This window comes from Ostrinia furnacalis, unplaced genomic scaffold (genome assembly GCF_004193835.3).
Source record: "Ostrinia furnacalis isolate ACB-3 unplaced genomic scaffold, ASM419383v2 OfSCF0092, whole genome shotgun sequence".
Lineage (NCBI taxonomy): Eukaryota > Metazoa > Arthropoda > Insecta > Lepidoptera > Crambidae > Ostrinia > Ostrinia furnacalis.
Window position 1 is genome coordinate 48,429 of NW_021130331.1, and position 27,779 is coordinate 76,207.

The following is a 27,779-nucleotide window of genomic DNA, read 5'->3' on the forward strand; positions in this document are numbered from 1 at the left end:
CCCGCATCCAGGTGCTTCCCGCGACCTTCACCAGATCGTCGGTCTACCTAGTTGACCTGCCTACGCTACGTCTACGTCTTTCGGCCCGTGGAAGCCCTTCCATAGAAGGCCTATTAATTAATGACAATGATTTGCATGCAAAAAATATTTAAACAAACTGCTCAGTTTGGGACTGGACGGCGCAATGGGAAACATAAATCCAATGCTGGAGGACTATGGGTCTACTGTTTACGAGTAGCTGAGCTGGAAGAGATATCGAGACCATTACAGTTTCTTATTTTAAAAGATAATTAAATAACATTTAGAATACTCACGTAACAGGCCTCACCATCTTCACAAGAGCTATATCGTAGTACGACCTCGTCATGACATACTTCGGATGGGTGACCACGGACAGGACCTTCATGACCAGCGCTCCTGTGTCGTCGAGGGTGCTAGACCCTAGCTGGACTACTCTTGGCGCTCCTCTGGAAAGCAAGCAGAAGTTCTAGAAGTCGTAGACGTCATAAGAAGCTGTTGACGTCATAGAAGTCGTGGAAACCATAGCAGTCATTTCTAAGTCATTAATTTTTGGCAATGAGGCTTCATTTTTCACGATCCAGTTAAACCCTACCATTGCATCAGGACCATAATGTACCTAAACCTTAAAATGACTTAAGTTTCTTGCGCTACTTCTTTACTGCACCCATACTGTGTACATGTGTTGTTCCGAAATAGTGGTACTATGAGGAATCGGTAGATACTAGATACCAAATCGGTATCTCCGCCGACAAAAATCCTGTAGTCATGGGAGGCTCTATAGATAGATGCATAGCTGGGCATTAACTCGTTAATCCGTTAATCGTTAATTAACGAAGTTAACATTTCTATTAACGGATTAACTTTTAAGTTAACTTTAAAAAATGTTAACGGACTCGTTAACTTCCGTTAAATTATCCTAAGTCCGTTAATCGTTAATCCAGTACCTACTATTTACCAAAAAAATTATAGCAGGCACACTGAAAAACGCTAGAAAAACACGTTCTGACAAGTACGTTCGGGCTTCCAGAACTTCCAGAACCCAAAACAACAGTTTTTGTAACCAGATCACTAACGATACTTGTTTGTATTTGTGGGACAACTCTTGCAACTGAATTTAAGACCAGTTTTCCTGAACCGATTGAGCTGAAATTTGGTATACTTATGTAAGTACGATGACAATGCAATGTTATGGTACCATTGAGCTGGTCTGATGATGGAGTCATGAGGTGGCCATAGGAACTCCTAAATGAAACGGCGGCATCGCATCGAATTTGGGTTCGTTGGATTTGTCTTTTCGAGCACTTTAGTACTAGATGATGTCCAGGGTCCTGATGATGGAGTCAGGAGGTGGCCATAGGAATTCCTAAACGAAACGGTGGAAACTTATCGAGTTTGGGTTTGCTGGATTTAAATTGTATTGTAATTGAACCAATGCTCTGAGATTAAGATACTACTTAAAAGTGTTTTAAACTTTTTTTAAAACAAGCTTTTATTCTGAAATGCAGTTGTACTAAAACGAAAAAAAATATTTGTACCTACTTATGCAAGGTTCAAATAATTTCTAAAGCTTGTAGCGCAAACATAAAAAAGGGGAATAAATTCCATGCGCGATACAAGCTTTCGAAATTATTTAAACTGCAATTGTATTAATTATATTATTAACGATTAACGTTAACTTGCGTTAAATCTTGCGAAATGTAACGTTTTAACGTTTAACGAAGTTAATTTTTTTATTAACGGTTTAACGATTAACGAAGTTAACTATTTGATTAACGGTGCCCAGCTATGGATAGATGAACCATCTTACTGATAAATATATTTTGTGAGTATTCAGTCAGCGTGGGGATTGTAGATCAAATCGTGCAGCGTAAGGAGTGCACCAGCATGAAGGCTAAATGACCTGATGATGCTTGTATGAGCATTAGAGTGTACTTACATGACAACAGTGTCGTCCTTCTCCTGGTAGGCGCAGTGGCCTGCAGTGAGAACGTATTGGTCGCTGATCAGGGAGCCTCCACACTTCCAGGAGTATCCTCCACCCTGGAATATTTACAACCATATTATTTAATACCTGTGATAATGATGCCCTAAATGTGCCCATTTACTTAGTTACTGATATTATATTTTATGATATTGAAGACGAAACCGATAAACGAACTAAAGTCGCTGACATAGCCCGACGGATCAAACTGAAGTAACAATGGGCAGGGCACACAGAACTGACGGCCTATGGGGCAGCAAGGTTCTGGAGTGGAGGCCGCGTACCGGAAAACGCAGCGTGAGACGTCCACAAGGTGGACCGACATCATAAAGGTAGCAGGAAGGCGCTGGACGCCTGTACCTCAGGAAATCATTGGGTCAGCCTCTTAAAGGTAGCAGAAAGGCGCTAAATGCAGGCCCCTACCTCATTATGGAAATAATTGGGGCCTATTTTCAGCAGTGGACGTCCTGTGACTGAAATGATGCTGATAAATACCTGTAACCTAGTCCAGCCGAGCAACGCCATGTGCGGGAACTCCTCAATAGTCACCACCCTTCCTCCAACCACCAGAGGAATCTTCGTGGGAGAGCAAGTTGTCACGTTGACTTGTACTGGCTGAGGTGACGGCAATAGAGGTATGGCTTCCACCTTCTTCACGTTTAAAGCTTTATATTTGTCGCACACTGGAAAGAAAATATTATGGTGGTAAGTCAAGCTAACTACATTTGGGACATGTAATATCGGCAGTTATAACTATCCATTTCCTTTTTTTTCTCACACTCTCATCAAACGGTGGTTTTTTGCGATAGAACGAGGCGATATGACCAGAAATTGAAAACTCGAATGTGGCCGATATATGTATACTATCGTGCCTTGAAAAGAGCCTACGTGTGCTAAAGAATTTGAATTTTAAATTGGTTGATGAAAAAGGATTGATGCTACTGCTCAAATGTGACAACTTTCCCTAAAGAAAGGAAATTCAAATCTCCCAAAAAAAAAACAATCTTCTTTTACAAATTGCCATTTTGAGAATTTGGATATTATTAAGTTGTTGCATTTGAGCAGAATGAATCAATACTGTATAAAAAGTGGCATTAAGGTCATAGCACACTTATCAACTCGGATAGGGATCAACGCGAGGCGAGGCGTTTACGTTACGGTGCGGATAAGTGTATGTTGCAGTACGGAATTTCATAGTATCAGCCTCGAGTTGATACGATTACGATCCGTTTCCGGTATAATAAGTGACCTTCGTCCTTTAGGCGACCATAACCCAACAGTGTCGGCATCGGACTTTCGCCAGAGATTTCAGGATCGCTAGTCAGATACCTATTTACCACTGGACTGTAGTGACGAACACAGTTATGTCTTAAAAGGCTGTCGTTTTTTTTTATCCACAACGAGGAAGCTCTTGGTCTGTAATAGTCTGTATCTCACCTGATGGTAAGTGATGATCAGGCCGAAGGTGGAAGCGAGCTTCACCCGGAATCCTCAACCACGGAGGAACTGGCTATCTTACCTCTAACTGCCGGAACACAACAATGCTGTTAATATTGTTGTTATGGCGACAGACTTAGGTAAGATGGTGGTAGCTAGCCAGGCGGACTTAGAACAAGCCCTACCACCAACCAAACCGAACAGAAAAATCTGCCCCCACTGGGAATCGAACCCGGGACCTCTGCGTCTGAAGCAGGTGGTCTAACCACTAGACCACCACCACAGTTCGCGGAGACTTTATGGATCTTACATATTTTCTTGATATCTCAGTATTATACTTACTTCGCTCAGCCAAATCAATGTATCTCCTCTTTTCTGCACTGCTCATCTTGTCTTCATCAGCTCCCACCACCACTTCAGGACTAGTATCCTTCTCCACTGGATACCTTATAGCACTACTATCAGTCGGCTTGGGGTACACAGCGAAAGGCCTAGTAGTGGCTGGCTTTATCGTAATAGGCCTCGCGACTTCAGGCCTTCTATTGACTGGCCTTGCAACTTCAGGCCTTTGAGTGTCTGGCCTTGGAAAGTCAGGCCTGACAGTGGCTGGCTTATTCGTTATTGGAGGCTGATTCGGGTCTACAGGAGCTGGTTTCACCCCAGGCCTGTGGTACAATGGATTGTGCGTTGTGAACAAATTGTATTCAGATCTGTTGTCATCGTATTCGATTTTAGGTTCGTAGTTAGGTTTATTATTGACGTTGTTAGGCCTGGAATTGGCTGTAGGCCTGTTTATAGCAAATACAGGTTTTTCAGTGACTAAATTGGGTTTATAATCAGCAACATTATTAGAACTTTCGTCGTAAAATGGCCGTTTATTATTATTTAATAATAACGATTGGTTCTTATTCTTATTGCTACTATTTCTATGACTAGAATTCTTGTGTTTCCTAACGGGCTTAGGAGTAGTGAAAAAATTTAGATTGAAGATTTGGGCTGTAGTGGTTGTTTTTCTTCTAGTTTTTGTTGTAGATCTAGAAGGTTCTCTTCTGTCGTTTGTGATGGAAGGTGGTCTTCTTTCTTCGTCGCTGTCATTTCTGATGAAGCCTTCAAATAACGGTCGGTTTTCTAAGAATTCTTGTGGGTAGATGTTCGGTCTGGCAGTTTGTAAGTTGTATGGCTGGTAGCTTGAGAATAAATCTGGAAAGAATAAAGTTTATTTTTAAAGAAAAAGCTTCATATTAGATTAAAAAGGACACTCGAAGCTCAAACCGAACTCTGGAAATAATTTATACTACCTATGGTCGGTGGAATTTATAGACTTAAAAAAGTATTGATTTACAAGATATTTTATTAATAAACCTACCTATATTCGATTGCAAAGTGAAGTAATGTTTTGTAGATTTGAATAATATAATGCATTTATTTACAAAATTCACTGTTTCTTTTGTCGCAGATTAAGTACTCTATACGTTACTATTGATATGACAAAGGTATACTAAGGGCAGAAAAGTTCTCGAGTGACGACCCCGGGCCCTAAGACGTAGCGTGGGCATTCCTCCCACTAGGTGGACCGACGATCTGGTGAAGGTTGCGGGAAGAGCCTGGATGCGAGCAGCGCAGGACCGTTCGTTATGGAAATCCTTGGGGGAGGCGTTTGTCCAGCAGTGGACGTCATTTGGCTGAAACGAACGAACGAATTAATATAAAAATGCCTAATTGTTGTCCCTACAAAGAACATCTTAAATGAAGAAGGTTTTTAATTAATATTCATTTGAATCGACATTCCTTAACAAGGAAAAAGGTAGGTCAGTGGAAAAAAGACCATAGATTCTTTTTTGACACCACAAAGTGGTTTATCCACTCAATATTTTAAGTAAGTTATGTTTAATAACAAGTTTGTTTTGTAAATAAAACAACAACGCGGTATTTTTGTGCAACCTAAAAGAAAAGAATAGTGTTTTTTAAATATTGACTTAGATTATTTTAGTCCTTCGCCACAGCCTTTCCTTCTACTTTATTCAACGCCTTTTTACTTCATTTAAACAATTTCGTCTAGGTTGTCTGAGGAGATCGCTTCATAGCGATAAGACCGCCTAAGTTGAGGCTTCTCTTTTGTCCATTTCTACCTTTTCTTGATTTGTGTGTGTCTATCGGACCGACGACATCGTAAAGGTAGCAGGGAAGCGCTGGACGCAGGCCGCTACCAATCGATCAACATGAAAAGCATTGGGGGAGGCCTAGATTCAGCAGTGGACGTCCTATGGCTGAAATGATGTGTGTCTATCTATCTATAATAATATTCTTCTCTGATCACCAAGCGTAAAAAAGAAGCGAGATCCAAACTGAGGACCAAAATGAAGATCAAAAGTTTCAGTTCTATGCAATTGCTTTAAGATTTTGTCGGGCGTTTACTTTTGAATAAAGTTTAAAATAAACATAAGAATCAAGGTAAACCACTGTGGCTTCGTAGTATGTAGTCATTACTACTAACAACCTACTAACCAGCCAACCTTGGAAGTCATTGGGCAGCCTATGTTCAGCAGCGGACGTCCTGTGTCTGAAATCATGATTACTTACTTTATTTTTTAAGATTATTAGTAATTTGTTATTACACATATGACTAAAGTCCCGTTAGCCCCTCGTACTGAGCTAAATATGCTTGTATCACGAGTCCGCGTACCGAAAAACGCAGCGTGCGACGTCCACCTACAAGGTGGACCGACGACATCGTAAAGGTAGCAGGGAAGCGCTGGACGCAGGCCGCTACCAATCGATCAACGTGGAAAGCATTGGGGGAGGCGTATGTTCAGCAGTGGATGTCCTATGGCTGAAATAATGATGATGATGATGATGATGATGATGATGATGATGATGATGATGATGATGATGATAATGATGATGATGATGATGATGATGATGATCACGATCACGAGTGAGCTCACCTTCCCCGGATCACGAGTCGGCCAGTCCGTCCGACCCGTTTTACCGTTCGGCTATCCGCGTAGCTTCATACTTATTTATATTGTAAGAAGCAGCAGTGCAAGAATCTTAGTAACTCAGACTACGAGTATAATAACAAATCGACTGGATCCATGGATAATATCCATTGGATATAGTAATCAATTAAATCTGTTTTATTTCGAATACGCATATTTACAACCTACTATTTTTGCTCATCCATACCACCACTTGACCTAAGCGACTTTGAAACCTTTAAGCACAAGGTAGAAAATCAATTGAATCCCTCATGCTAGGTACTTAGTCTTAAGTAAATAATAAAGTTATTTTTATACTCTGTTCTGTAGGTTCTTTACGCCATTATATGCAAATTTACCACAAAGGGCGTGGAATCTTTAACTTGAGCGTTTACGTCAAACGTTTATTGAAAATACACGTTTTATTGTTGGCGTAAAACCACAAGTTAAGAAATTACTTTTAAAACTCGATTCAAACTCAGTTAAAGCTTTATTCCTTTGATTGGTCTAAATATTATGTAATTAGAATGAGAACTATCGTCTTCTAGCCCGTGGTCGCTGACAGTGATCTATCAACGCACAGCCCAAACCACTGGACGGATCGGGCTGAAATTTGGTATGCAGGTAGATGTTAAGACGTAGGCATCCGCTAAGAAAGGATTTTATTTTATTTTATTTTATTTATTACGGTATACCAACAACATTACATACAAAGTAATTACATGAAAATCTTACATATAGAAGTTTAGTGTGTATGCATGCCAATAACAGGTACACACATTTTACGAAACTCCACCCCTAAGGGGGTAAAACGGGATCCACGAGTACGAAATCGCGGGCGGCCGCTAGACATAATAGAAGAAATGTATCTAGTACCACAAAATAATAATAATATCTAAGTTATTTTTACCAGTAGGTACTTACCATAAAATTGTGAGTGCACATTGTTTGTCATAGAAAATATGGATAGAAGTATGATGGTCCGTCTTGCCATTATGTCACCATCTGGAACAATGTAAATTATGTAAATGCATTGCAATTATAATAGTTACAAATCAATAATTAAAATAAACATAACATTTTCAAAAGTAGACAACACATCACATAACAGTTTTTGCCCACGGGCGAAGGCCCACATGAAATTTAGCTTGTCACAGATCGTTATAAATTAATTATAGCCTGTATCTTATTCTGATGTAAAATAAACAATTAAGGTCATAGCAAACTTATCAACTGGTAAAAGGATCAACACCGTATCGCCTTTCGTCGCCGTAGGCATCGCCATAGGCATTTACGTTATAGTGCGGATATAAGTGTGCTTTGCAGTAAGTACATGGAGTTTCATACAAAGAATACTGACCGCCTCGAGTTGATACGGTTACGATCCCTTTCCGGGTTGATAAGTGTGCTACGTCCTTAATACTGTAAAGTTTCATCAAAATCCGTTCAGTCGTTTTTGCGTACATCCACACAAACTTTCGCATTTGTATTTGTAGGACTAAAAAAGGCAACACGCAATAAAGAAGTTACCTACCTATATCAGAGCTTGTTTATTATTATAAAAAAACATAACATAATAAAATAATCACATAATTAAAATACTTTGGCGTGTTAATCACATAAATGAGTACAAATATGCACATATTAATCAATTGTGTATCTTAATACGTGGACACATAATACAATACCCATTGCATAATGGTTGCGGTTTGTATTTATTAATAGTTTATAATATGTATAATAAGATTTCAAGGTGTTTAATACTTCCTATCCGTTTAAAGATACACATGCATGATTAAGTTGTTAATCATGATTTCCTGACTATCATCACCAGCTTAAACGGTTTAACGGGACTATTCCCACCTCTCGTTCCCACCGCTGCAACTCCTGTGTAGCCAGGATCTACAGCTTGACCGTCAATAACCCAACTAGTGAAGGTCAAGTTTGTCCCGGGGGAAAGTTAAACTGTCATTGGACCCGCAACGAAATTAATCAGGAGAACATACTCATAACTTCCCCTTATCGTAAAGCTGGGGTTCCGAGCTTGAGAGTGCACATTTTCTACATAAGGATGAATAATTATTTTAATAGGAAAAAGAAGATGAGGAAACTTAACCCAAATATCTAAACACAGAAACTACAGGGTTTTGTTTCCACTGCAGGAGACGACCCTCTCTAATTTCTGCACTCCCTACGCTCTGGCCAGACGGGTTGGGGTTTTCCGACTATATTGTGTGTGTGTACTTTACTTGGAATTTGATTGTAACTATAAATGTTATTAGTAATCATTTATCAAAGTACATCCTCATTAATTGTAACCGACATGTTTCAAATCAATTCTCACTAAATTACTATTGTGGCGACGCCACTACAAACTAGTGACCAACAGATGGCGCTGTCACTACTTCACTATGGCACACTCCGCCGCTCATACAAACCTGCATCGCGGTGACGGAGTTTTAGATCCTGCCAAAGTATATATAGACAAACCAAGATGGTGTAAATTGGACCTTGGTCCCCGAGCACAACACCCGCTCGGAAGGAAGCACTAACATCTAGCTTCCTTATTGTGGTTGAGCATCATATCCCACATTGGTGACCCCGACGTGATTGGAACGTGACCTTCCATCACCACCATCTTCGGCATCAGCCTCCGCCATCCTCACCATCTCCGCCCTCCTTCATCAGCTCCAGTCTTCAACAAGCCAGCATCCAGCCTTCAGGGACCATCGCAGATCGCAACCGACCTTCCTGGTTCCTCGGCAGCAAAAGCAACCGTCACTTCACTGGTCACGGGTACAGCTCTGGCCCAGCTCCACGCCCGACCATCGAAGACGCCTCCGCTCACTATCCCGACTCACCGTGGATANCGCACGAAAATGTAAAATGGCTCTTAACACGTTGGCCTACCCTCACAGGAACACGACGGTGGAAGACTTCTACAAGTTCTCGGCGAACGGTTCCACAGCGCTCGGGTACTACTACCTGAACAACTTCGACAACATCGTCACGAGCGGCGTGACTCTCTTCGAGCTGACGGTGGTCAACAACTGGTTCATACTCATGAATGCTTACGCTACGGTTGCTGGACAGTTTAGCAGGATCTATTTTATGGTCAGTATATTAACAAATTCAAACCTTTGCATACTTTTAGGCTCGTGGGCAAATAAGAATTTTCTTGAAGGGTGCATTACTAAGTAATCATAAGCAATAGAGTCAGAGGGTTTAGCGCTCCGCGGTTTAGTCACTTTCGGGCTGCCTTTCTCCACCGTGATTAGTGTTGTAAAAATTTACATTTTTTGACGTATTTATATTCATTGACGTGACTAGCTAGGAGAATATAACGGTAGGTCTTAGCACTGAGTACCACTGATTTGTACTTAATATGGCAGGTGAAATGAAACTAACGTTAATAAAAATGAGTTTCAGGAGTGATCCTTCTGTTCATTGCTGTGACTATTAAGATTAAGTATCAGGGGATACGAGCGAGTTGACTTGGCGATTTACGGTCTATAAGGATTATTAAACCACATGTGCACTCATTGCACATCGCACGCACCACACATGGTAGACATTTAAGTGTCCACATGCAGTACCTTACTTACCCTGAAGCTCACTTAGTCGAGGTCGTCATTGAGTACTTATCTGGGGGCACGGCAGTGCCCCCACCAAGTCGAGCAAAAAAGCGGCACGGCCGTACCATCCTTTTCTCGAAGCAATTCAGGCCATTTTCGACCGCCTGTAACATTCATTAGCTATGCAGGCATTGTAAAGACACGGTATATTTAAAATTTCATTCAATTTGAACCAGTAGTTTAAGAATTATAACGGGTCAAAGTTACTTAATTTTGTCACTCACTGACTCACCGATCATCAAAATTCTAAGGCACTTCTAGCAGACCTAGAAGCTTCAAATTTGGAATATAAGTAGTGTTTGGTGTATGAATCAAGGAAAAACTAAAATATTTGGGGGCACGGTAGTGCAACCGCCAAGTCGAGTAAAATTTTTCAATTTCGGTCCAGTTTTCTAGATACATAACTGCTGTCTACAAAATACAAAAAGAAATGAGATCCCATCAAAAACAATACTTGTCAAAAAAACCAAGTCTCGCAACTCAGTTGTTCTACGGTAAAAAGTTGTGAGATCCATGTAATACCAAGTCCAGGCCAGGAAATCTTTAACGTTTTACATAAATATATTGACTTGGCCATCGCATGAAAACACGTGTAAATTAAATTATTTAGTGCGATGGCCAAGTCAATAATTTATGTAAAACGTTAAAGATTTCCTGGCCTGGACTTGGTATTACATGGATCTCACAACTTTTTACCGTAGAACAACTGAGTTGCGAGACTTGGTTTTTTTGACAAATATTGTTTTTGATGGGATCTCATTTCTTTTTGTATTTTGTAGACAGCAGTTATGTATCTAGAAAACTGGACCGAAATTGAAAAATTTTACTCGACTTGGCGGTTGCGCTACCGTGCCCCAAATATTTTAGTTTTTCCTTGATTCATACACCAAACACTACTTATATTCCAAAAGACAATGCCGGAAATTGGCGTCTTTTTTTTTTCGCGCGGCCATCGACCAAACTTTGTTTTTTTATTACAAAATAGTATACCTATAATTTAGGCGGTATAAAGCGATCTCTACCAGACAACCTATTTATTTATTTTATTTAAGGCACAGCTACAGAGAACAAACAATAACAATACAATTAACACAACAACATATCACAATAGTCTGACAAGATATTATAACAAAAGTCAAAAATTAAATCCCTTTCCAAGGATGATGGTCATGGTACTGCAATGGAGCTTTTCGGATAAAAATATCTTCTAGGAAAAGGTGCAATAGGAAAATGATAAAATTATCAACAACAAGTGGAGAAATCCTATACAAATGAAAGTGAACATTGAGATAAAATTACAGGGTAAGCAGTTGCTTTACTCGGCTGGATTTATTTAAACCGGTGTGCCACTAACCAGACAATTATCGGCAATTCTCGACATAATTATGCATGTCTTAACCACTACGAATTCCATACAATACCATGTGAAAGTACTTGGTAGGATTTCATTCAATCATGTCAATCAACTATCATTTTCCATTGTAGATCCCCGAACTGTTTCGTCAATGAGTTGGTTCTCATACTCATGAACCGGGTTGTGCGCGGGCGCAGCGCTATCGTGTTTGTTCACAAAACAGCGGCGACTTTTGAAGCGCGTGAGATAGTGTGGCGACGAAAAGGTGATAGTGATAGTAGAGTTAATGAGAACGCTAATCATTAACTTAAATCAATTTGGTGATGACACATCTGTGAATTTGAATACGTAGTCTTGATTAAGAAGTTTTAGGGTCACTACTCACTGCTTAATGACTATCTATGTCGATGTTTATTGTCGTGAGATCCCTTGTCACAGATGCAATTGTGATAGTAACTGATGCTCTTATCTCATCATCAGTTCCATCAAATTAAAAAGGGTCACTGGACGAGCTTTTTGAGAAGTATTTTGATAAGTCATTTGAATATTATAATGTTTCTTTTGAACCCCAATCCCATACAACAGAACAGAAAGCGTTAAATAAGCATGTAAATAAATGTACAATTAATGATTTTGAGCACTGTAATTTCGCACGAGTATAATCATAAATAAAGACATTTCGCTGACAACACTCGTTTACTTAAGAACATTTTCCTTATAACTTACTTTAGCGAGTGTAATATGTAATTTCGGTAATTACACAAAATATCACATGGAAGTAACAACAGAAAGTGTAGAGAAACCATTGGTACTATTACAATGCATTTAAAATTATGCTCCAATGAATGACGGCGGAGAAAAGATCTAGAAAACAGCGCGATCGCATGCGTCGATTAATTAACGCGGGCACAGTAATTATTGTTATTTTATAATGTTGTGGTAAGACAGAAGACATGGGTATTGCTTATGCGCAAAAAGACGAGTCCCGACTGGCCACGCGTCGGCAAGTTTCGCGGAGGGTAGTCAATTTTTAGTCTTGAAGATACGCATTGCCCAAAACTTTCAACAGATTTTTGTCTAGTGTAGTGATTAAGATATAGTGGGACAGAATGGATGCAGGTAGAATTTTACATAATTTATGTAAATGTAGAATTAAATATGGGGAAAGTACAATATTGCCAAAACTTTCGAACAGACTTAGGTAAAAACTAAATCCTTCAATGTGTTTAACAGGCATAGCAAATACTTAGGGGAGACTGGCCCAAAGCGGGCACTCCGCCTAAAGTGGGCACCCCCCTATAAACTTACACTCATTTGCTCGACTTGTTGTCTTGTCTTGTTAACGTTATCCTCCCGCCCCGCCGCTCCCACGGAAGTCGTGTACGCCACCTCCGAGTGACAACACCATGCGTGGACAGCGATAAACGAAATTCGTGAATTTTATTTGAAAAAACAAAGGTATGTTCGTTGTGTTTTGGATTAAACTGAGTGACGTACGTTATTATCAATGTATGCGTAATGTGTTGCACCTACTTAACCGTGTTTTAAGGATATTTCCTTGAAAATTATGTTTATGTTTTATGAAACGTGGTGTGGCGCAAAAGGCAAAGTGAGCAGGGCAAAATGAGCATGCTCACTTTACCCTCTTCATAGCGATATAAACTAACTGCTTTTATTGTTAGTCCTCTATATTTATCGTGTAGGTATAGTCCGTTTTTATTTGCTAGTCGAACAATGTAAACAATCTTTTTATAACGTTTAAAGTAATATCAGTGAAAAAAATTAATAAATTAAATGATTTGAAAAGATATCGGCGTTCAACGATGACTTACGTACATAATAGGTTGTGAGCTTTGTGTTTATCTTATTTTAAAACGAATAATTTCGTTAAAAATGAATATTAAGATTGTTTACAATATTGGACAAGCAAAAAAACAGACTTTAGGGTCGACATTAATCTCTTATTATTTGACTTTTTAGATGGTAAATAAATTTAAAAGAAAATCACAACAAGGTTCTTGAAGTGAAGCTGTAATACTTCAGCTCAAAAGCTTCAAAATACTAGAAGATAATGATTCAAGACTGCATTATTCAAAGAGAGTTCCTTCTGATTAGTTTTATGTTTTAATTTTTATGTTGTTTGATGAATTTTTATGTCTAGAATCTATTTTTTCGCTATACAGAAAGTATGATTCTCCTTCTGTGTTTGAATAGAAACATTCCTTATTATTCAAAGATCAAAATTATATAGCAAAAATTAAAAAAAAACTATTGCCCTCTGCATGCCCGTTTTGCCCGTGTGCCGGTGCTCGCTTTAGGCCACCCCATCGGGCAAAGTGAGCAAGTGATAGTGTTTCGTATTTGAGTGCCTATTTTTTATATATTAGACAAATGAATGATTTGAAAACGCCATGTCAAACTACAATAAATGTAGTAACTGATCACGATAAAAACTTATTCCGTTTTGCTTATTCTGTGTGTTTTTTTCCTACTTTACCTTAAGGTGCCCGCTTTGGGCCAGTCTCCCCTAATAAACCAAACTTACTATGACATGTATACCTCTTAACTCAGTCTGAACTGAGTTACGAGCATTAGAAGTTTGATGATTTTCATACTAGATTTGCTTTTTGCGCGCAATTTTTGTAAGAAATTGCAACAAAATAGTGACATTGTATGTGTAAACAAACAATATCATCCATTAAAGGCTCCAGACATCAGTATGCAGCAGAATCAGCGCAATAAAAAAATAGCGCAATATTTTGTTGCAATTTCTTACAAAACTTGCGCGCAAAAAGCAAATCTAGTATGAAAATCATCAAACTTCTAATGCTCGTAACTCAGTTCAGACTGAGTTAAGAGGTATACATGTCATAGTAAGTTTGGTNGTCACGAGTAAAACGGGTTTGTGAAAATAGTTTCAATTAAACCAACCTTCTCCGTCAATCACCATTTCACTTGGTTTCGGTAGTCCAATACAAATTAAAACACACACAATGTTTGCATAATATTTGCTTTTAGATTTGTGAGCACAGCTGGCAATTGCGTGACCTTGGACGGGTCAAATCAGACGCAAATCGTATTAACGTATCAAACAAAACATCTCTTTCACTTTTACTAAATTATAAATCAAAATAAAAAGTATTTATTTCGCGAAAACTCACGGCAACTATAAAAAACGCAACCACATTCGAAGCGAAAGTGATACGTCGAATCACTCGTGCGCATCCAATTTCTCCCGCGGAAAACTTTTCAAAATTTTCGCACCACAGTTTAAAAAGAAAAAAAACTTGCATAAAAACACAAAAGAGGTTGGTACACACTGCACGAATATCGCGATTAAAAATAAACGTGCGCGCGACCGTCACCCGCGGTGCGCGAGTTCCATCTAAATGGGAGTTTACTTTTGACAGCGCACCTACAGCTGTTGCAGCGCTTCGGTTTACATCAACTCGGTAAACGATTACAACTGGCTGATAAGGAATCGCTTACAGCGCTGCATCATTACCTAGTCACCTACCTATTATAGGTAGTTGAAAGAAATTATTCATTGAAAATAAACGATTTAATACTCGATTGGCTAAGAATTATATTCAGATTAGTCACGGTCTTGTAGTGACAAACAAAGAAGGGTCAATTCACGACCCACATTGTTTGAAGGAAAGATGACGTCACGGCTTAGTTGAAAAAGTTAAGATAAAAATTACATAGTTCCAAATAGTTGCTTTTGGAATTTTATCATGAATTTTTGTCTAAAAATAACTTTTAAAAAGCGTAACTACCTAAGAAGAAAATTGTTTGGAAACTTTGGAAATATTAACGACCTAAGCATGATTGGCTATTAAAAATAAGCAAAAACTCGCGTGGGCCGTCTCTTTAAAATGTTTATGGCACAATTTTTTGTGTTTATGGCCAGCCAACATGTTAAATGGAAATAGAGATAACTTGGAAACTTGGAAAATGATTTTTGATGACTTGAAAAGTCGTTTATCTCAAATAGGCTTTTCGTTTATTTCAGCTAGCTCCTTTTAAAACAACAAGAAAGCAAGTCTAAACTTAACCACACCTTTTAATTTATTCTTGTCATTACATTACCATTTGAAACTGTCATTTAATTAGTATTGTTTCAATTAATTAACGCACTAATTAAGCTAGTAATTGTGACAAAACACATTGAACTCACATCGTTAGCCTCAATCCATTGGAATTAGTTCCGATAAACGTTGGAAGGAATGCTTTGGAAAACGTAGATGGATGCGTATGTGTCTGTCATAGTAATTACCTGCCTTTTCGATCGACAGCTTCGTAGGGTTGATGATAAGAATAAGAATAAGAATAAGAATAAGAAATTTATTCATAATGTTCATTACATAACTTGACAGTTTAAAAATTAAATCATGATCAAATCAAATACTTAGTTTATTCAGTACAATAAGCCCTTTCCATGGGGCTTATACACACGTCCCAAATATAGCTTGCCCTACCACTACTTCGGATCTGAGGTTCTTAGTAGAAGATATTGTGGTCATGATATTTATGCTTTTTTTTACTACTTACTTGCTTATACTGGAAGTTTTTATTAATTAATCAAATTAATTAATTAAAACATTACGAGTTTTATGAGTTTTAAAACCGGTTTTCGGAATTGCCGTAAGTGACAACCCTAAAGTGCGTGTAAGGGCTGCGTTTAGTTAGATCCATTATCAGGATTCCGTAGCCTTAAGCAAATTGTATGGTCCGAACGTCAATTATGTTTTTTCAAAGTACATATTTTATGGTAATTATTTGTGTTTAATTCAGCCGTCAGTCCCGGGTGAGGAAAATTCGACAGGATAATGTCATCGTTATTAAATCTACCTTAAAATTAAATCTACCTACTAATAAATTAATGTTAAGTATTGTAAGTGTATTTTCAATGATACTAAATAAACATTTTTTCTTACTTTCTTTCTTTCTTTCTTTCTAATAGAAAACATAATTGCTGGCTTTCGACAGGTCAGATTAAAAACAACGTTGGGTTTGTGGATACATTATTTTGTCATGGTAACCCTTAGTTAATTCAATATTATGCATGTAACTAATGGTTAACTAAATTACATTTTGATTTAAATGAGTGAATGATGATGATGAAATGTACCTAAATTACAATTTTATACCGCCTACTTTATTTTCAGTTTGGCCCTAAGGTTGACTGGAGGAAAAAGTCGAAAGGCATTAAGTCCGTCTTATGTACACTGTTTTATGTGCATATAAGTTTAAATAAAAAATCGTAATGCTTAGATAGTCTTGGTCTAAGGACTCGTTTGATAGTTCTCGGCAGACAATTGATACAAAATCGACTCCACAATTTTCCACCATTACTGGAGTCAGTTTTGCTGCACGTGCGTCATTACTATGCAGTGTGTCACTCCGATAATCCTATCTGGTAACGGTAAAACAAATGCACAGCGAATACAATGGCGCCTTGTCTAGATCTGGTTCTAAGACATATTAATTATTGAATTGAACAATGGTGGAGATCTATTTATGTGTAGGTACGAGTAAGATTTTCTTGGGATGAGCTCATAGACTAGTAAAAAAGATGAATAAATTTGCTTTTATTTTTTTGTATCGCAATCAATGAATACCTGTTGAGTTGCACCACCTAACTTTGACAGTAACTTTAACGATAACCGGTGTTTTTGTATGGAGTTTGACAGATTTTTGACGTTTGTTAAAGTTAAAGTAAGATGGTGCAACCCAGCCTGACATCATCAGGTCACTTAGCTCTACTGAGCACGATCTTCTCTAATTTTCCTAAGGCTACTGATTTGGCTACCATCCTGGCTAGAGAAAAGGGGGCTTTACTTGAATCTTAAATACATATTACAAATTACTAAATGGCGTAAAAAGTTTCGTTACTTAAACAGGAATACCATTTTTCTTTCAATAACTTTAACAACTATTGGCCCAACTATTTCACTTTCAATTTCATAACGAGTTGCAAAAGTACAAAACAAGAAATAAATATTTTGCTAGGCAATTCTCTTCGAGTTTCTTGGCCTTGGTTCGACTGGCATTAAAAGTGCAAATATCATTTATTTACTATCACGACAATAGTTGGCGGCCATGCCAAAGAATGCAACGATCGCCATTTTGCATTATGTAAGTCGCTTCTGTATTTAACATTTAACCTTGTCTAAAACTAAAATGCATTAAAAAGTAAGATAATGAACTAGGTAATATACTTTTGTACTAATTGTACTTGCATCTTTTTATTAGAAACTTTGTAAAAAAAAACATTACAGAGGAAAAGAAAATGGTTATTGCAATGCGCAAGCCATAAAAAAAGAAAATTAAAATGGTTTTAAAAATTAAAAACGTCACTTACATTTTCGCGCCAAAAAGGTTTTTCTTCCGTCAAAAACAAACACAATTTTATTGTAGTAGACCATTTTCGCAACTGATTTGCTCAAAACACAAACAAATACTGTACTGATCTAGGAATTTTACTTAGTGCTTCTAGAAGCGATGTTTATTTTCCATTTTTCATCACTTATGATGTCATGCGTGATTGAGTGGTTACTTGATAATAAATCAAGTATATTGACATTAAACATGTAGGATTTGAAATAACTTATAAGTTTGTTTAATGGTTACGTCCGAGCTTGAACCTAATTCTGTTTTACTGTTTTTTTTCGTGTCTAAGCAATTAAACATCCTTTTTGACCAATAGAACACTTTGTTTAAGTACCTACCTACTGTTAACTAAATACCTATCGTTTTATATTTATGTATGTGTCTAGTAAATAAACTACTACTATCTCAGAGTTTGTTAATATCATATTTTTTGTCCAAAAGTTCAAATAAAAGAAGTTTAAACATTAAATTAAACGTCTACCTTTCTTTGTACTCATTAGCTATGCAATAAAGATAAGTGGGATTAATCGTCATCCACACAGATAGACAATGCAAACTATTATTCTGCATTGAGATAAGGCTAGGACCAGCTGTCTACCATTTTAAAGGCCAGTGACTCTACTAATGGGACGTAGGTATTAACTTGATCATGCATTGTGAAGCAATGGTAGGGTTAAAGTAATAAGTACTGGGACGAGTAAAAGCGCTTTTGACAGCCTATTTTCAGCCTAAATGACTTACTTTTGGCAGAAAAAGTAGTGTTGTGGGATCATTTGTGTAATTTAAACATGACTTTAATTTTGATACTGTTAGATGAAAAACTATACCTAGTTAAGACTAGATGACCCAGAAAATGTTTTTTTCAGCCAAATGACGTCCACTGCTGGACAAAGGCCTCCCCCAAGGTATTCCACAATGAACGGTCCTGCGCTGCCCGCATCCAGGCTCTTCCCGCGACCTTTACCAGATCGTCGGTCCACCTAGTAGGAGGCCTGCCCACGCTACGTCTTCCAGCCCGTGGTCGCCACTCGAGAACTTTCCTGCCCCAACGGCCATCGTCTCTACGAGCTATGTGCCCCGCCCACTGCCACCTTTTTGCACCTAGGGGTATGAAAAACGGTTTACGGCGTATTTCTAAGACTTACTGAATATAATTAAGTTCACATAACATAAGAATCGGTTAAGCTGTTTCGGATGAGTTTTGTAACAAACACTGTGACATGAGAATTTTGAGATTTATTTCATTTTAAGCTTTACAAAGACGAACATCTTTATTTTGTTTCATACGTTAACCATTGTTAACTGAAGAGAAGGGGGTTTATTTTGGGATAACATATTTTAGACACCATTTGTTTTCGTCTAGTGGTTTGTAAGTGGCATCTGGATTTACCGATAGAAATCAAAATCAAGGGTACCGTAATGGTTTAGACGAAAATAAACCCATTTGGGGTTCTTAAAATACAGAGTAAACGAACTTTAAGATATTTAAAGAAATTAAAATGGTCATTAATTAAGTGAGAGAATAAGTGACGTCACATATTGCTATTGGTATACCAAAATCTAACTAGGAACTAAGGGGAAATCTTAAGCTAAGTAATTTTATCATTTTAATACCTAAATTAATGAAACCAGAGTAACCAAGTGTGTATTTCGAGAGGGTCTTCGCAAAAAGTAAAATACGGTGACCACGATGCCGCGTCAGGGAGGACGGTTCCGCTTTCGTTGGCAGAAATAGATGAGCTGCGTGAGCGCAGCCGTGTCGCCGCTTCCGGGGCCCAATGGTAGGGTTGACATAATATGAATTGCATGTTCTAAAACGTCCGGGGTTACTGGCAATTTTGTATAAAATTTATATAAGAAGAATAGTGCGACAAGGTAATGAATGAGCAACCTAAGAATGTGTTTGTATGTTATTATTTTTATATGTTTCACAGTGTTAAAATCACGACTATTGAGACGAGAGATCATGCATGACATAAATACGAAAATTGTAGCTAAATTAAGTCATACAAAACAAATTATTTTCTAAAAAAAAGAAAGTTATAAAAAGCGCTTTTACACGTCCCAGTACTTAACCCTACCACTGCTTCAGGTCAATGAAATGCTATAAAAAATCGTGTCCAAAGCACATTTTTTATGTTTAGGATATTCTAAAACTCGTTTAGTTTTCAAGAGTCAACCCTAAAGCTTGAAACTGTAACACATCGCATGTTTTGATTGCCGATGAAGTTTGGGACAGGGCCGATTATGTTGTAATAATACGACATCAAAGGGCGAGATCTGTGTCCCGATATACGCGTTAATTTTGGTGTCCGTAATAATTTGTTTTGTGACACAGTTTCGAAATCATTTTAACACTTTAGTCACAGTTTAATAATATGTTTCCGTAAATGTGTAAAAAACAAGACTTGGCTGAGTTGCACCACCTAACTTTAACCGTAACTATAACGTTAACTGGTGATTTTTTGTATGGAGTTTGACAGATTTTTGACGTTTGTTGAAGTTAAAGTGAGATGGTGCAACCCAGCCTTATTGAAAATGTGTAAATAAGTACCAGCTGGCAAGAAGAACAGAACTTTTTAAACCTTTTTAGGACTATGAAAGCACTGGCCATAACCAGTATTTCTGACTTCATTACAGAAATTGCGAATTGAAATTGCCATCACGTTTTGCCCAGAAAAAAGGCCCGAAATTTCAAAAAGCTACCTTTAAAATTTAAACCAGTATTCAAATCGATTTGTTTAACAAGCTCGTGCCTAATATGGAGTGGCCTTGATCACGACCGAGCGTAGGAACAGACATCATCAGACTATACATTTTTATTGCAACTTCGGCTCTATTCCAACTACATAAGATCTTATAGTGTTTACATTGATGTGCCGTCGTCTGTACCACAGATTGTGCAGAGATTCGTTCGGAAACCGGTCATACGACGAAGACAACCGCAAAACCTGCTCGCATTTTTGCAAGTAACCCGATATTTTTGAGTAACGAGATCTACATTCATTGCACCGTCGTTAATGCAATTGCACTTAAAGTGACGCCTTTCAACCTCAAGGTTTATAGTCCAGTTATTTTTTACCGTATTTTTTTTAATGAGGACCTGCGAACTTAATTGCGTTCCTGTTTGGCAACATTTTGAAACGGCAGGAGCAATTAAATGATACTGACTAATAAGTATAATCACTGTTATAAAGTGGTTTGGATTTACTAAATATAAAAATCTGGAGCAAACAACACTTAACTGCTTTAGAATCCGATTTTAATTTTTATCGTGAACTAACACTAACGGCCGAATACTGAAACACTACTCAAATCTGTCACTCAGCTGACGGGCTCCTAAATTTAAGTATCCTTCAATTTTAAATGGTATTCTCAAACGCTACTCAACGGATTTGAAGCCNAAGATGTTGTTCTCTTTTATGAAATTTGTTAGTACTAAGATTGAATTATTAAATAATCACTGTTAAATGTGATTAATTTATCACTTTTACCGCGACTGTCGGTAATTATTCATAATAACCGGCTATTATTCATAATTTTCACATTTATCACTTTGACCGTAACATATATAGACAAACCAAGATGGTGTAAATTGGACCTTGGTCCCCGAGCACAACACCCGCTCGGAAGGAAGCACTAACATCTAGCTTCCTTATTGTGGTTGAGCATCATATCCCACACTATTAATAGTAGGTACAAATACCCAATGCATAAACTGTTACTCATTTCTGAATCACTTTACGCCGCTTGCGCGTTTGTGGGAATTAACCTTTGCCTATGTACTCTGCCAGAACCAAAATGGAGGATTGCATTGGGTCTACATTCTCCACGTTGGCCAGACGGGTTGGAGAGACCTGATGTTCGCTTAATGATCCCTGAGTCATAAAAGCCATTAATGTTCTGCAAATAGGCTTTTTAAAAGCGCTTTTACACGTCTAAGTTTAAGGGCAGTATTAATAATGTTTTAATATTAACGTTCACACGAACGTCCCGTTTACAGTGTCCCGAAAAAACCGATCCGTTCAATAACGAATTTCAAACGCACAAAATGGTGTTTTCACACGACTGTTCAGTTTTGTATTATCCTGCTACTGGATCCTGCAAAATTGTATTGCCATGGGACGAGCCCTTACTTTTACCTAAGTTCGTTCGTTCGTTCGTTTCAGCCGAAAGACGTCCACTGCTGGACAAAGGCCTCCCCCAAGGATTTCCACAAAGACCGGTTCCTGCGGTTTACCTAATTAGGGTGAAGTAAATAACAGTCGCTTACGACATTCACGGGAAGAATGGGAGTGGTTCTATTCTATTTTATTCTGCCGGAACCACTCGGTTATTATAGATTATGTAATAATTTAATTGCCTTGGTTTACAATCGGTAGCATACGTCAGTCTGTTAATTGTTACTGATAAATTAATCAACACATTTGAAACAGGTTATTGAAGCACCTTCGATGTTTCCAAGAAGTGTTATGAGTCTTAAAATAACTTAATTAATTGGTACCTATTTCTTATCAAACTGTAGGGCATATACTCCATTTGCCTCTGGTAAATTATAGAGCCGTGCTCATGCAGTGGAGACTAGGGAAGTAGGGATGTTATGGATATGTAGTTTCAGTATCATAATATTTATTATACCGGTTTCGGTTACGGTTACGGATATTTTTTTATTTCGGATATCTGAAAGTTTCGGTTACGGGTACGGATATCTGTGCTAAGTATAGAATGCAATAGTGTAGATTCCAAATTCCAATAGTTGTCCAACACAGTTCATGCCTTACGAATAGAATGGGTACAGAAGAGATTTCTTTCAAATTCAAATTCAAATATTTATTTGCACAATTTTGGGTAATTTTGACATCTGTCACCTTCTTTTGGTCTCACAAAAAAGCTTTCATCTTATCGGAAAATACTCTTGTACATTTAAATCATTAAATCAGCGTAGGGACTTGCTTGACTCTGCCTACATCCAAACTATCCGAAACATTTGAATCGGTTATGGTTACGGTTACGGATGACCTGATCATGATGAGATCTTTACATTAAAGGACTAAGGAATTTTAATTGCTTGTTTGTAAAAGTATTTGCTGATATCTAATTGAAAAAGAGGCTGACAAAAGTGACTGAATTTCTTCCGCCACTTCTTCTCAGCACTAGCCCATAATATGTTGTCCCGAAGTGGTGGTAGGGCAAGCTATATTTGGGACGTGTATAAGCGCCTTGGAAATAAATAATTTTGAATTTGAATTTGAAAGGGCCTAAGTAACTGAATATGATTTGAACTGAATTCCATGAAATCAGAACGCAAATGTTTTAATAATATTTGTCTGAATGTCATACTGGACAGTTAATTATTATCTTTAACTGCTATGCGTGGGTTGTATCCGTTACTATCGTATTTTATAGTAAATTGCTACAATTATAAATAATCATACTTCTGTTGTTTACTATGTGTATTTACGCACAAAAAACATTATCACCTATACACAGGTCTAAAGACCAAAATTTTACCCGACTATGGCGTTTACGCCATAATTATGTACTTACCTACTTTGATTGAGACAAAAGAAGAACGGTCTTCATAGCAAAATCTTTGGGATATGGGCTCTTTCTTTTCTGATCAGGGTTTTGTATGGACTCTCCTCCACAACGGGACTATTCCCACCTCTTGTTCCCACCGCTGCCACTCCTGTGTAGCCAGGATCTACAGCTTGACCGCCAAACCTAACCAGTGAAGGTCAAGTTTGTCCCGGGGGAAAGTTAAACTGTCATTTTTGAAATTAATCAGAAGAACATAGGAGGAGTTCGAAGTTAAGGTTTGACTTCCCTTCCTTTGCCATAAAGTTAAATAAGTTTATTAACCTACCTTTACATAAACAGAACACACAAGCGTTATCTACTTATATTTTGTGTTATGAACGACTTTCATGTCCGTATATTCACAAACGATGCTAGCTTAAATGAAGCAGCAAATCGAATGCACAGCGTTGAATAGAGCTCTGTGATTGGTTCGTGTGTCACCCTATGCGTTCACGCGCACTGTGAGACCTCATTGTAGTGTTTGTGAACACGAGCGTATATCTACTTGTGCACGACTTTCATCCACAGTAAAATAACCGACCAAGCCAGTTCTATAAATAAACCCATGGGTCAATTGACCGAAGTTCAATCGGACTTTGATTTAACCACAGTTTAACTGTTGATGGACCGTTACCGTGATCTATGTTAGATCAAACCACAAGAAACGGGGCCAAAAATATTTTGGACCTACCTACCTACATTCTTTAATAATATTTAAGACTAGCTTTCCGCCCGCGGTTTCGCCCGCGTGGAATTTTGTCTGTCACAGAAAAACTTTATCGCGCGCGTCCTTTTCAAATAAAAAGTATCCTATGTCCTTTCCCGGGATCCAAACTATCTCTATGTCAAATTTCATCAAAATCGGTTCAGTGGTTTAGGCGCGAAAGCAAGACAGACAGACAGAGTTACTTTCGCATTTATAATATTAGTAAGTATATAGAGAATAGATTTCATCTAAATCAGTTCAGTGGTATCTTGGAAAGTTGACAGACAGACAATGTGACTTTCGCATTTTATAGATTTAACTTCTCATTGCAAGAAAGTTGAAGGTCTTTTCCAAATATGGTAACTCGTTCCCACATCCTGAAGCAGGTTAAAATATAATTGCGACTATCTTTGTTAGTGTTGTAGCCATATCGATAGTTTTGTTGTCGATATTTTTTACCTCCACGATAATTCAGTGACTATGGGTGAAAGGTGACTGAGTTTCTTTCACCATTTCTTCTCAGCACTAACCGATGTTGTCCCGAAGTGGTAATAGGGCAAGCTATACATATTTAGGTCGTTTATTAAGAGGAATAAAATTATGTCTTGAAAAGGGCCTACATTATAGTAAGTAAAGAATTTCGATTTTTTGAATTTTCTGCAAAGCAGGCACAGTAAACAGTACCCATGCGAACACAAAACTAGCATGTACTTAACCATGCCATACTTTCGGCAAAATTAAATTTATTGTTTAGGCGTAAAAAAGTAATAAACTGACTAGAAGTAGGTACATTCCGCTTTGCAATGGAGGGAAGTCGAACCTTAATTTCGAACTCCTCCTATGTTCTTCTGATTAATTTCGTTGCGGGTCCAATGACAGTTTAACTTTCCCCCGGGACAAACTTGACCTTCATTAGTTGGGTTTTATGGCGGTCAAGCTGTAGACCCTGGCTACACAGGAGTTGCAGCGGTGGGAACGAGAGGTGGGAATAGTCCCGTAGAAGTAGATTCCCGTAGCAAATATAAATTAATCAAAACTCTCGTTAGTGTGTTTATTTTAGGTTACTTAATAGTATTATCGATACTATTAAACGTATTTTAAACATAGTATATTATCATTACTTCCTATCTTATCGAAAGTGAACTGAGATACAACACTAAATTATTTACAAGTTTTTTTACCACTTCCACATCCTTTTGAAAAATATTTTTTAATTTAAATTAGGTGCTAATGGGAATTTTGAATTGTCTTATTATAGGTAACTATTGTCTTACTACTTATAAAATTCAAAATTACTTATTGTTTTTCTACTTTAAATGATAATAACATTAAAAAATTCTCACATATTAAGTAGGTAACCGGTTTTAAGACCTCTACATTTTGGAAGTTCACCTCAGAAAGATGATCATAACAAATACTCATAATTAGGTACTTTAAGTTTAAGTATATTAAATCTTGTAAAATTTTGAAGAGGCTGACAATAGTGACTGAGTTTCTTGCGCTGCTTCTTCTCAGCACTGGCCCATTTATTGTCCCGAAGCAGTGGTAGGGTTAATACTGGGACGTGTAAAAGTGCTTTTTAAAAGCCTATTTACAAAAAATCGAGTTTTTATGAGTTTTTTATTAAATGACACGAGCTATCATTGCTTCATTCGAACTAACATTGTGTATAAGTACCTATCATCATTTGTGATGTCATTGTATCACAGAAAGAACATTCGTAGAGCTGATCGCCGCTGGGGCAGAAAAGTTCTCGAGTGGCGACCACGAGCCGTAGTGTGGGCAGACCCCCACTAGGTGGACCGACGATCGCGACGTGGAGGTCGCGAGAAGAGCCTGGATGCGGGCAGCACAGGACCGGTCGTTATGGAAATCCTTGGGGGAGGCCTTTGTCCAGCAGTGGACGTCATTCGGCTGAAACGAATTTTCACAGATTTTTTCTCGTGCGTGAACGCGCGCGTTTCAAAACCGAAATGATTTACTCTGAATTCTACGTTTTCTCTGAGTTTTAACATAAATCGAAGGTTCATGTATGAAATGGTTGACTGACAGAGTTTTTTTGTATTAATATTAGTACGGATTACTTACGTTTAGTTAAACAAAGAAAAAATCATACAAATAGCGGAGTTTCCCACAGTGTGCGTGTTGGATTGAATTAATGACAGATGAGATGCATGCAGGTTAATGTTCTATACATAGGATGTGTCTATAGATAGGGATTATAGCATAGTGCGCAGTTAAGTTAAATAAGTAGTTAGTTAACGGAGGCAAGTCGATTTTAGATTATACTTAGCGGCCGCCCGCGACTTCGTACACGTGGATCCCGTTTTACCCCCTTAGGGGTGGAGTTTCGTAAAATCCTTTCTTAGCGGATGCCTACGTCATAACATCTACCTGCATGCTAAACTTCAGCCCGATCCGTCCAGTGGTTTGGGCTGTGCGTTGATAGATCACTATGTCACCTTTGAGTTATTACATTAGATTATTTCTAACTCCTCCTCCTATATTCTTCTAATTATATTCGTTGCAGGTTCCAGGACGATTAACATGGGACTATTCCCACCTCTCGTTCCCACCGCTGCAACTCCTCTGTAGCCAGGATCTACAGCTTGACCGCCAATAATCCAACCAGTGAAGGTCAAATTTGTCCATATTCATCGTACGGGGTTCGACACTTAGTATGGGACTTGAAAAGATCCTATTGATCCCACAATAACCCAACCAGTGAAGGCCAAGTTTGTCCGTATTCGTCGTCCGGGGTTCGACAGTTATTTTGGGACTCGAAAAGATCCTATTGATCCCATAAAATGGGCAAGAGTATCCCCACCAGACTACAGCTTTTCCGGCCGATTTCTAATTTGTATTTGTATGAGGAATCGGCTGATAGCAAATCGGTGTAATGTACGCATTCATACATGTTCAGTTCTTGTTAACTTCCCGACTAAACTATCGGGTCTGCCGAAAAAAATGTCAAGGTAACTTTTTCCCACTCCCACTAGGTGGACATACGATCTGGTGAGGGTCGCGGGAGGTGCCTGGATGCGGGCGGCGCAGGACCATGTTTGTGGAAATCCTTGGGGGAGGCCTTTGTCCAGCTGCAGTGGATGTCTTTCAGCAGAAACGAACGAACGAACTTACTTTTTTTGACGCAAGATGTGCGCCACGCCAAGTTACTGACAAACCTAATATTATTTTAGTTTTGTAAACAAATTAATTTAATGTGGAGTGTGATAATGAATTATGCTTCATTCTATTGTTTTTAGTAAAAATAAAAACTCCTTAGCGATAATTTTATAGAACGAAGTAAGTTAAATCTTTAAACTTCAAAATTCATTTATTTTTGCAAGTGAGCTTTTAAAAAGCTCTTTTACACGTCCCAGTATTAACCCTACCACTGCTTCGGGACAATAAATGGGCCAGTGCTGAGAAGAAGCAGCGCAAGAAACTCGGTCACTATATTACTAACAGTTATTGGTTTCCAAAACAACAGACAAACCATTATTTTTGTTTAGAAATAGCAAATAAAAGTCATCATCATCAGATCATAAAATATAATATTCTCCATTGCAGGATCTTCTCTAATTTACCAGAAGCAAATGGAAAATTTTAAACGCGGGTTGGGGAGGCATAAAAACATCAAAGCTTAATAAAAATACTGTAAGTATTGCTTATAAAGAGTACTTTGTCTAAA

General features: G+C 38.0%; 1 protein-coding gene across 1 annotated transcript in view; it reads right to left on the reverse strand.

Moving 5' to 3' along the window:
- LOC114351653 (uncharacterized) overlaps positions 1-27,779 on the reverse strand; it is a 30,707-nt gene that overhangs the window by 2,627 nt on the left and 301 nt on the right. The window contains exons 2-6 of the mRNA XM_028302936.1: positions 7,342-7,422; positions 3,782-4,639; positions 2,498-2,685; positions 1,958-2,061; positions 315-467 (exon numbers count right to left, since the gene is read on the reverse strand). Coding sequence (XP_028158737.1) covers positions 315-467; positions 1,958-2,061; positions 2,498-2,685; positions 3,782-4,639; positions 7,342-7,411 — 1,373 coding nt within the window. The 5' untranslated portion in view covers positions 7,412-7,422. The remainder of the gene's footprint in view (positions 1-314; positions 468-1,957; positions 2,062-2,497; positions 2,686-3,781; positions 4,640-7,341; positions 7,423-27,779) is intronic.